Source organism: Palaemon carinicauda, chromosome 41 (assembly GCF_036898095.1).
Source record: "Palaemon carinicauda isolate YSFRI2023 chromosome 41, ASM3689809v2, whole genome shotgun sequence".
NCBI lineage: Eukaryota > Metazoa > Arthropoda > Malacostraca > Decapoda > Palaemonidae > Palaemon > Palaemon carinicauda.
Genome location: NC_090765.1, coordinates 5,453,449 through 5,465,151, shown reverse-complemented (window position 1 = coordinate 5,465,151; position 11,703 = coordinate 5,453,449). Strand labels below are relative to the sequence as shown.

The following is an 11,703-nucleotide window of genomic DNA, read 5'->3' as shown; positions in this document are numbered from 1 at the left end:
AATTTTGAAACGGGGGTAGCTGGTGACTCATTACCGCGTTATTCAAGAAGGTGGGAAGGTCATTATTGTTTGAATTCCTGAGTCTTATTCCTCTCGGTGGCAACTGACGATGTCATCTTACTAGTTACCAATACCATCATAATGGTGGTCTAAGCCAGTAAAACAACGCATATAAAAATGTCGGTATATTCTCTAATTTCAGAAAACATATATTCTGTGACCAACTGAAATAAATACCACTAAATTTAACAGAATAGATTCTCAAAATATCTCCACTGTGTTGTTACTTTTTTTCCTTGTTAATCTAATCCGTATAATCCATTATCATTTCCCATTTTGGCTTTATTCTCGAGAAATACTGGACCTAATAAAACTATAAACATTACAGATGATTCCTCTAATCTCTTTACTAACTAATATTATTGTGGTGTATACAGGTCCATTGTCTGTCAACAATTCTCATATTGACAATTTGCCAACGCTAAACCAAATGACACTAAATTTGTCGGGAAAAAAATCATAAATGTTATTAACTGAACCTATTTGGTGCAGATTGGTGTATAAATATAAATGCTATTACCATTTCCCATTATTGTTGATTTAGATTTTTAAAGTATAATAAAAAAAAAACGATTGAAACCAAATTTACCCGAGACGTTCCTTCCAAGTTGTTAACTAATTGTTGTTACTTGCATGTCGATCCTCCTTCTGAAGTTTCCAGGTTCCTTGTTGCTCACTCCATAACATAGAATAAAAGTAGTGCACAGACCACTTTTTCTTTTAAGCGAAGAGTAGGACTTTATGCGATAACTAAAGTTGCCTTAAGTAGATTCCGTTTAACAAGAAAATGTCTTCCTTTAGCAAATAATTGTAAGGTAAACTATCCACGAGTGGTATTATTATCGTTCCAATTAAATGTTTCTTAAAATTCAGGGTTCTCTTAATGAATGCAGACTTGGTTATCATTGTTGGTAATAGTATTAAATTGAACATTAATGTAAAAAATAATAGGCATTTTCTCAATGGTCCTTTGATTTAATCTTATACTACTGAAGCTGCACAATCGTTAATAAGTATTTGGAGTTATGACTTAACAGAGTATTCTATAAGGTTGAATTTTTATTTTCATGGTAGTCGTTTTTCGAGTTTGTTGCGTAATGTGCATAAATTTGGAATAAAGATGTTACCATGATAATAAATAAATACATAGGAGAAATTTAAGATTAGTCCAGGGAAGCAACCAATCGTTCAATTCAATTTAGTAGCATTATCTCTGGGTTCATTTATAAGCTTGTGTAAATATTTCTTAAGTTGTGTTTATAACATTGTTTGTTAATTTCTAGTGACGGAAATGTGCGTCAAATTTCCAGTATTCTATTCTACTCTCTTGATACTAATAGGTATTGCACTTGAGCTATCAAAACTTCCTTGACTTAGCCATTAAACACGGAAAGTTCAAATTTGGTATACTTACGGAGGTCGGATATTATAAAAATTGCGATAAGATTCGGTTGAGTTTCAGTCTCGTTGATATTGCTTGGGATTCTGCTACAGGAACTATGCAATGAGGATTTGGAGAGTATTACTTATATGGATGTTTTCAGTTGCAGACGATTAGTTCTTATTGAATAGTTTTCATTAAAAATGTTCGTGGAAAAATCGACTTTTGACATCAAAATTTGAGTTTCCCAAGGTCATAACTATCATCTATGTCTAGTTGAAGAAATATAGTTAAATGACTCTAAATATAGGTAAAGGTTATACAAAATTATTTTTATTTTTTTTATTTCAGATTACTTAGTGTATAAAAATGCAAGTTTAAAAATTCAAAATTTACAGATATGTCAAATCTCAAAATATCATTGAATATAAACACTGATATGGATGAAATGGACAAAATTTCTGTATATGATGTTATACATTTTTAAACTCCTTTTATAATTGTTGCATTTAAAAACTGCAATTTGCTTGGTTAGTTCCTGTGAATTGTCGTTTTTTCATAAAAAAAAATTACATTTAATTATAAAGGTAGAATCTTAGATTTTACACTGATGCTTACCAGTATACTTGTCAGCTTTAGAAGATTGTAAAATTACTTATATTCAATATCATAAACATAAGATGAGCATAAAAACTATTTCTCTGAATAGTTTAATTTCGTAATAGAATAAAAGACACAGAAAAACGACATCCAAATTAGTGTTCACATTCGTATAAAATGAATACAATGATATAGATAAATATTTCTCAAGATGACAATATTCACTTGTGATTATAACTACTCAAGTTATACAACAGTTGTTCCATACCTTTTTCAGCATTGTTGATACAGACCCAAGATGTATAAAAACACTGAAAGATATATCTCTTATAGGTTATAAAGAATTGTAAGAGTTTGTTACTCATGGAAGACAGAAAAATGGTAGTGTTCTAACTTGAAAATGATATTGGAAACATTATTCGAATCTGCATGCCTACTAGGGGCGAATCCAACGATCTGTTGTAAGAATTTCCCCAAAATCTGACAAATACCTCGTTAGAATAATCACGCTAACACTATGTATAATAAGTTTTCAAGTGCCGTGCATATAATTAGCATTAAATATTTATACGTAAATCATTATTTTGGCACACTATTTAAATGTAATTTATGTTTGCAGATTAGCTAATTAACGTTAATTTTCGGAGAGAGTGAATTTACATTCAAGGTTGTGAAAATGTTACCATTTAAGTTTGATAATTTATTAATTTAAGATGTTTCAAGAGGCTTGGTTAGGGAACAAGGAACCAAGATTTGGAATAATTTTTCATTACTTTTTCCTTATAACGAAGATGTTTGTATTCTTAAAAATACAGCGAAACAACTAATGCTGATTTAAAATGGTTCATTGGGGGAATAATATACCCTTTGAAGTATCAGAGTACAGCATAGTACGCAACTATATTATCAAGAGGTTTCAAGCAACATATGTTGGACTATTTCAAAAGCATTTCAATGAAAAGCAAGTGTGGTATGGAAAGTCACATTACATTTGCTAAGTTAAAATGCTTTCCCCTTCCAATATCTTTATTGCTCTTCCTAACCCACGAAGAATTCCCAAAAGGCTCACATAACGTTTACACCTTTTGGCTTATGTGAAGATTTAGCTGAATACTAAATCAAGTGAAGCGAAATGGTCGAGTACATTTCTTCACAATGGTTCTTTAAGAATCTATACAGCAAACAGATGTGCTTAGACATTGGGCGACGTAGTCATTGGAACTTTCTTAAAAAGAAATTTAAATACATTTCCTTATGTACAGACGTATTAACTCTAGGTAAATATGCTGCTAGCTTAAGAAACACCCACACACACACATATATATATGTGTGTATATATATATATATATATATATATATATATATATATATATATATATATATATATATATATATATATATAAATATATATATATATATATATATATATATATATATATATATATATATATATATATATATATGTGCACGTACACACATTTACACTTGTATATTATTGAAAAATTCCAAATATGGAATAAAAGCTGTGTAGAGTATATTCTATCATGCGGAAAGTCTCATGGGTGTTTAATGAAAAAAAATCTTAGAAAACCATGCGATTTTTACATGATACTTTTTTTATATTATGCGTGATACTTTATATTGAATTTTAAATTGAGAAAAAATTATCTTTTTTCCAGTCGTTATCTTTATCGAACTTTTCAATGCAATCATGAAACCACGATTTTATCTTAACAAAAGCAGAAGGTCCTAAGATATAATTTAACCGAGTGACGCAGCTAGTAAGACTTCTGCATTAAGTCCCTTTTTTCCGTGGATTCAAGAATAATTTCTTATATTTTATTGTAAGTTAAATGACGATAGTTGGAGTCGTTGAACAATTACATCAGTTCTTGACTTACAATCTTTCCATGAGATTGATCTTAACTTAATTTGGGAAATGTATTCTGAACTTTGAAATTAACCTTCATTACTTAAGTCAAGTACCTGATTTGGTTTTTCATATAATGAAGTGGTTAGCTTGAGCTCTGGATTTTAAATGGTTTCCGAATTTGTAAAACGGGACTAGAGACATAAAAAGTGGCATTCTCTGGAACAGGAAACATTAAGACTTGTCCCCTTCGAGATATAGCACAACAATAACGGCTTTACATTTCTTGTCCTTAATAAAGATATCAAGCTATGGTCGTCTTCATAACATACACATCCTTTCTTTAATTAATATTAAACCTTTCTGTGGCTATTTTCAGAGACTGACAGCATCGTCGAATCTTCTGCACCTTCGTGATCTCATCCTTAAAATAAGCTTCTTGTCATCGACTCATAAGGAGTTTCCTGTTTCTGCTTTTTCTACTCGATGTATTAACTTTCTATGGAGTGAGGTTTTAATGGCGTATCTTTTATCATAAACTTCACAAGAAAAGGTGTAATTATGTTGATTTTCTCATTAAATACTCATAATATATGATTTTGCAAAATATTATATCGAAGTTCATAAGATTCCCTATAGATTTTCATGAAAATAACTGCATGTCTATTTCCATAGGTTTTAAGTTATTTTTAATTTGATGGTTAAAAACTTTTAAAGAATGCTATTTTGTTTAAATCAGCTATATTGTATAATCTATAACACTGCTTATTCTGCGCACTTTTTATTTTTATGTAATTTTTCTTAAAATAGATTTTCCTCTATATTTTGTGCTTGAGTAAGTTCCCTATTTGGTCACTTTCTCTCCACCAGTTTTGTCTATACATTCCGTAGAATTCTCTTCTTGCATCTCAGAATCCAACGCTTCTGGCAGATCGATCGTTAGATTATCTCGAGTATCTGACGAGGGAGGGCACGAAAAGATTTCTATATGACCCTGAGACGAAAGAGACGAAGATGAACGATTCTGATGGGGTGCAGCGGGAGGACCTGAATTTGCTGCTGATGAAGAAGAGTAGCAGCGATGGTGACGGTGATTTGGATGAGAGTGGCAGCTCTTTAGAGTCTCCTCGCTTCGATGGGGACAAGATGAAGTGAACGGAGAGATGTTGTTTAGGGAACTCAATTGGCACTGCGGTGACGAAGACGACGCCGTCAGAATAAAAGAGGGGCTGCAAGCGCACGATGCCAAGGGTCGGGACCTGGCGTCTGCTGTAGGTCACCTGGGATGGTAAATGCCCACCACATTGTCCCTCGGCGTTTTGCAGCAGCAGGAGGTGACGACGATGGCACCCCCAACCATTCCGCCTAAGAGGACAGCCATGGCCCCTTGTGCTCCGCCCAGAAATTGAACCCACGCCCACATGTTTTCCTGGCTATTAGAAATGGGGAGGCGTGGTGAGGCGTATAACTTGGGCGCAAGGAGAGCCAGGAGGATAAGAATGACAATCTGGGCTATGCAGGATACAACGGAGAGAAGACCCACCACTAGGTATCCTGTAAAACAATAACAACAGGTTAATGGATTGTGTGAAAGCAGTCAATACGTGAAAATATAATGAAGTTAAGATAACAAACTATAAGCTTATTTTCAATGTATATATATTTTCTAATATATCTAACATTCTATCTATATATTTGATGTATATTTATATGTATATATATGCATAAAACTCAAAGCAACATGTGATGTTCAAACGCAATAAAACCACAAAAAAATATAAATACAATGTGAATTATGACCGGTTTTCTCTTCCCCTGTTTAAGACTTCATCTAGAGACTGATATATGGATTGAGATTTTTACAATATATATGGTACAGTGAGAGTCCGAATATATACAAAACACACACACACACACACACACACACATATATATATATATATATATATATATATATATATATATATATAAAACACACACACACACACACACATATATATATATATATATATATATATATATATATATATATATATATATATATATATATAAAACACACACACACACGCACACACACACACACGCACACACACACACACACATATATATATATATATATATATATATATATATATATATATATATATATATATATATTGGTCATCTGTGTTTACGATAATATGGTGTTAGTGGCAGATAAGGGAGTGTCTTGAGTGACAAGTCAAATATACAGTGTTGGCACAAACCCAGCAGGCTATGTTTTTCTGATGTTTTATCCTGTGAAGGTTTTTATGTATATTCGTACTCTCACTGTATCAAACTTAAATAGGGTTAGTACTTTCGTCTTAATAGTAACATCAACAAACTCTCAATTATAATAAAAATACAATGACATCGCATGTATAAAGAATAATGGAAGCCTCAACCTGTCAGTGTCTCGATGATACACACACACACACACACACACACACACACATATATATATATATATATATATATATATATATATATATATATATATATATACACATATATATATATGTGTATATATATATATATATATATATATATATATATATATATATATATTTATAATATATATATATATATATATATATATATATATATATATATATATATATGTGTGTGTGTGTGTGTGTGTGTGTGTGTGTGTTTTATATTTATACATATTATATAACTTTTAGAAAATATTAAATTATTTCAATTATTATCTAAGTTCATTGAGGTTAAGCTTCTGGAAGCAAAAGAATCCTTAATCTAAAATCACAAAAAGTCTAAGCTCTCCCGTCCTCAATGTACCTTATCAAATACATTTTTTTCCGTTTTAAGGGAGGAGGTGGGTGATTGATTGATTGATTGATTTAAAGTTTTCAGGCATCCTGGGAGGTGTGTGAGGAAAGCTAATTAAGTTATATAACTATTGAAGTAATTTAATTCTAAAATTGTAAATTCTATTGACTTCCCGAAGATTATTACTGAATACCACAGTTAACAGGAAGGTGGGATAGTAGTACAATGACAATGGTGCAGTTTTTACATAAAATTGTGTAATGTTGACAGGTCTCACCTCATTTATAAAGATTTTTTTCAGACCACTCATGATGGTCATGGGAATCATCGACACGAACAACCTGAACTCACTCCATACTGCTTTACAGCACCCCGTTATTCTAATATCTCTGATGTAATTGTAACTTCACCAACACTCTTACATCTTAGCTCATAGCCACATCTGAAACTTGAAGTCTCAAACAACATCGCCCCTACTACACTTGGTTTATCTCCTGCATCCACTAAAGATCCTGAAGACCAACTATCTCCAAATATTATACCCGCTTTACTCAAGGATTGCATAGCAAAAAGTGGGGCACATCTCATTAATGCTGCCTTTAACAAAATCTGTAAACCCCCTTATGCTGTGAGATTTCACTACTGCCATCTTCAACCCCCCTGGGTTGCCTAATTCCTTATGAGTCTATAATACAAGATCCAAGGAAAGCTGCCATAGCCATTTTAGATAGGAGTTCTGTTATAATTCTACCTCCCAAAATCATATTCTTAAGTGATCTACTAGTTCTAGAGGGCCAAGGCAAATTAATGTTTAAAGCCTTTGCTGGACAGAGATTCAGTGCTTCTGGGTCATTACCTCATGGACAAGAACCTCCCACTCCAAGCCTTGTTGCTTATGAATAATCCCCCAGCCCATTCCCCAGCCATTGAAGATGACATAATGGAGGAGTTTATATTCATTAGAATCAGGTTCCTGTCGTCCAACAACATTCCAATACTGTAACTCCAATACTCTAACCCATGGATCCGCATGTGATCTTGAATTTTAAGAAGCTATACACAAAGGCAACGTTCCAGAGATACTTTGAGGTCACTGACGGGACCAATTTCACCCTCCCAGAGTTTTGTGGATGATTTAGTCATTTTAGTAAACACTTTAGAACTGCAAGAAAGGCGTTAGCCTGGAAAAGATCCCTAAAACGAAAATACTGAAGGTGAATGTTGGAAAGACAAAGCTATTAGTAATAGAGAAGGACATGGAAAAGTAAACATTCAAGTATTAGATGGAGAATCCAGCGAGACAGAGTAAATGAAGCATAACGAAAATGGCGGAGTAACTAGAGTTGTTTTAGAAAAGAAAATGCTTTTTATTTCCCACACACTCTCTTTTCCTCGGAGCGTGTGATATAAACTCGTCTGATTATGTCTTGTCTCTTATGGAAATTACGTTTAAGACTCCTTTTCTATATGACTTAACCTTTGTCTTGATTGTATTCATGATACACAACAGACGTCATAAAGATGTTATTACTTTCCTTTTACACACACACACACACACACACACACACACACACACATATATATGTATATATATATATATATATATATATATATATATATATATATATATATATATATATATATATATATACAGAAATATATATATATATATATATAAATATATATATATATATATATATATATATATATATATATATATATATATATATATATATATATATATATATATATATATATATATATATTTATATATATGATTACTTGATCTAATAGTTTTTGCTACTGCCAGTAATTCAATGTACTGTATTCTAATCTATTTCCCTTTGTTGGAATAGGCACCAATCATAATTCTTCTAAAGGAGTTTTTCCTTTTTCTCGGCCTATCCCATCAACCTTGTCATAGTAGAAAATAATTAAAATATTTTATTACTCTTTACGAAAGTATCCGAAGGTACTTCAAGATTATACGACTATAATACCGTTTCTTAGTATTATACCTGTAAGGATAACTTCTGAATATTAGTTTTTCATGAGGTCCTGTAAAGTCAATTAGTCATTATCATAATCATTATTATTGAAATGGGCATGAAAATATCCTAACAATCGGAACTAGTAATTTAACGTTTACAGAATAGAAAGCTCGCATGTAAAAGTAAATGTAAGTTTGATCAGATAAAGAAGAATTTACAAACAGATAAATAAAGCCATATTAAATATGCAGCCTGACAGCTTGAGAATCTGCAACGTCAATCCTTTTATTTGGAAGGCTGTTCTTCACAGTGTTAAAAATAAAGAAAGATAGACTAAAACTGAATCCTAACTCGAACCTTCCTCGGTGCCATAGTATGAGGGGAAACAGCCACATTGCGTGACACCTCTGAGTCTTATCACTGGCTAACATTGTATGTTGACGTCACACCTCTATATGGGATATTCATGAATATCAGTTTGAATATTGATCATAACCATTACCTACCGTGAAATTATTTTATCACTCCGTTATTTATGGACAATTCTGTCATTTGGAGCTTATGTTTATAGAGTAGTACGATAATCCAGAAAATGAGAAAAATTATTAGGAAGTCTACAGTATGTATTCGGTGGACCGTTTTCTCTTTGACACAATTCATCGAATAATAACGACGCGGGTTGATCAATTTGTATCTCAATACTGACATCATGGCAACAAAGATAATTGACAATGAAAATCTAGTGTTTTGGGTAACTAAAGATAAACTAAACATGTCAAAAAGGGATGAAATATTTAGAAACATCCAGAACACATCCGAGTACAGCCTTCCAACCAGGTAAAATCGTAAACTGTAACTATATGAAATTTATTCTCAGGAACATAGTTAATTGCAGTGATATATGTTGCCTTGATTGAAATCTTTAAATAATTTAAAATTCAATGGTTTTAACATTATCCTACAAAGGAATTACCCTTGCCATTTCTACCAGTATTTTTTTTAGTGTGATAGGAACTGAAATGTTAAACACCTATGGGTATGTATGGTTTAAATGAATGTTACATTAAAAGAATGAATGTTAAGAGGAATTCTAGTCGTAACTAGACCTTATCTGAACAGGAATACCGTTCTCAACTCATCTTTACATATTTTTGTTTTTCATCAGGAACAGTGTTTCACTTCTAACATTTATATTTAAGTATTCATAAAAGAATCATTTTCAGGTGTCAGTGGTTGAATGATCACCCAAATAAACTTAAGTGATACATGAACATGACTCACTGATTGATTTATGTTATCAAGATATTTTCACGAATAGAATAAATAATAACAAAAAAGTATGAGTGACACTTTACAACCAGAAATAATCATGACACTTCGTCTCTTGGGACTTTCTTTGGGGGGTTTGTTGCAATTAGATTTATTCTAACAGATTTTGAATACATTCATGAATATTTCCATTTCAGACGAGCTAATTCACCTCTTCTTTCATCCAATCGTCATCCAATATATTTACTTCGAATGCGTTCACATGCGTTTCATTCTTGCATCATACATACCTTACTCCAGTACACATTTACTCAAATATTCTATCATCTTTCAAATACTCAAATACTTTCACAATCAATACTGTATACTGTGCAACATAAACCATTTCTTTAGCATTTTTTTCTTATCTCATAACTTAACACCTACATCTATTGTTCCTTGACCTCTCAGTTCAATCCACACACAAAAATTTTAAATGGCTATTGAGATAAATTATATTACCCCCATATCAGTATTTTTCCACAGCCTCTTTATTCTCCTGATCATAGTTTCTAAAACAAAAATATTACTATCCCCATCTTTTTCAGTAAGATCTATCAATTATATCAAAAGCGCTCTCTCTAGATTCAAATAGATTTCTTTTCCTTTCATAAACTCACGTTTGTTTCAAGGCAAACATTATCCACACACATTATTCACTGCCTAACTAACAGTTCTTCTTTAACCACTCTTGTTATTTCTTACACTTTCTCAGAAAAAAATCTAACACACAAAGTGTAAGATAGAATTTTGTTTGGTATACTAAGTAACCGTATGCCTTTATAATTCTTATAATCTGTTTTGTCGTCTTTAGCCTTATATAAAAGATAACAATTATTTGTCCCTCTCATTTCTTGTGAACTTTTCTCTCATACTGACAGCTTTACTCGGCCAAGTCTACTTTGTCACGTTTTTATCCTCATATACACAACATAAAATTTTTCTTTCCATCGACATCAGATGTACTACTATTTTCCAATCCCTCATTTTTTTTTTTTTCGAACATTACTTACTTACACTATCACCTTCCTCTCTCGCTCCATTCAGCTCACCCTATCTTCTAATTGTCCAAAATTGACAAACGCTTGAAATACTATTTCGATTGAAATGGGTTTGTACTCTCTCCTGTTGATATCTCTCCACTTGCATCACTTGTTCTGAGACCTGTTTGATAGGTAACATTTTCTCTCCAATTACTTCTTGATGGAAGTTACTTTCCTTGAAGTGTTTCTTCACCTTTATTCCTTTCTATTTTCCTCTTGACTATCTTACCCGTTCTCTTGTAATCCTTGTAGGCACTTTTTACCTTCCATTTGCATTTCAGTTCTTTTATATGTATTTCCTAAACTTCTGATTTATTTTTCTGACTACTACAAAAAATTTAATTCCCTCCCCCACTTTCTTACACCAACAACCCTTCTTGCTTACATTAACAACTGCTGCAATTTTACACACTCTTCGTATATATTCTTTCAATTTATATGTTTAAACTAAGATAATTTTCCCATCATTTCCTCTTATCTAGTTTTCTTCACATCTTCCTTGTCAAACTCACTTGTCTTGATTACCCTTAGATTTATGCTCCCTCTCTCTCTCTCTCTCTCTCTCTCTCTCTCTCTCTCTCTCTCTCTCTCTCTCTCTCTCTCTCTTATCATATTTTCTGACATCCATGATGTCATTAG

The 11,703-nt window shown here is 32.1% G+C and overlaps 1 protein-coding gene across 1 annotated transcript in view; it reads right to left on the bottom strand.

Annotated features, from left to right (window-relative positions):
* Positions 1–4,457: 4,457 nt before the first annotated feature.
* The window catches only part of LOC137632206 (uncharacterized), a 164,252-nt gene continuing 157,006 nt past the window's right edge, over positions 4,458–11,703 (bottom strand). The window contains exon 4 of the mRNA XM_068364092.1: positions 4,458–5,465. Within this exon, the coding sequence (XP_068220193.1) occupies positions 5,188–5,465 (278 nt within the window). The 3' untranslated portion in view covers positions 4,458–5,187. The remainder of the gene's footprint in view (positions 5,466–11,703) is intronic.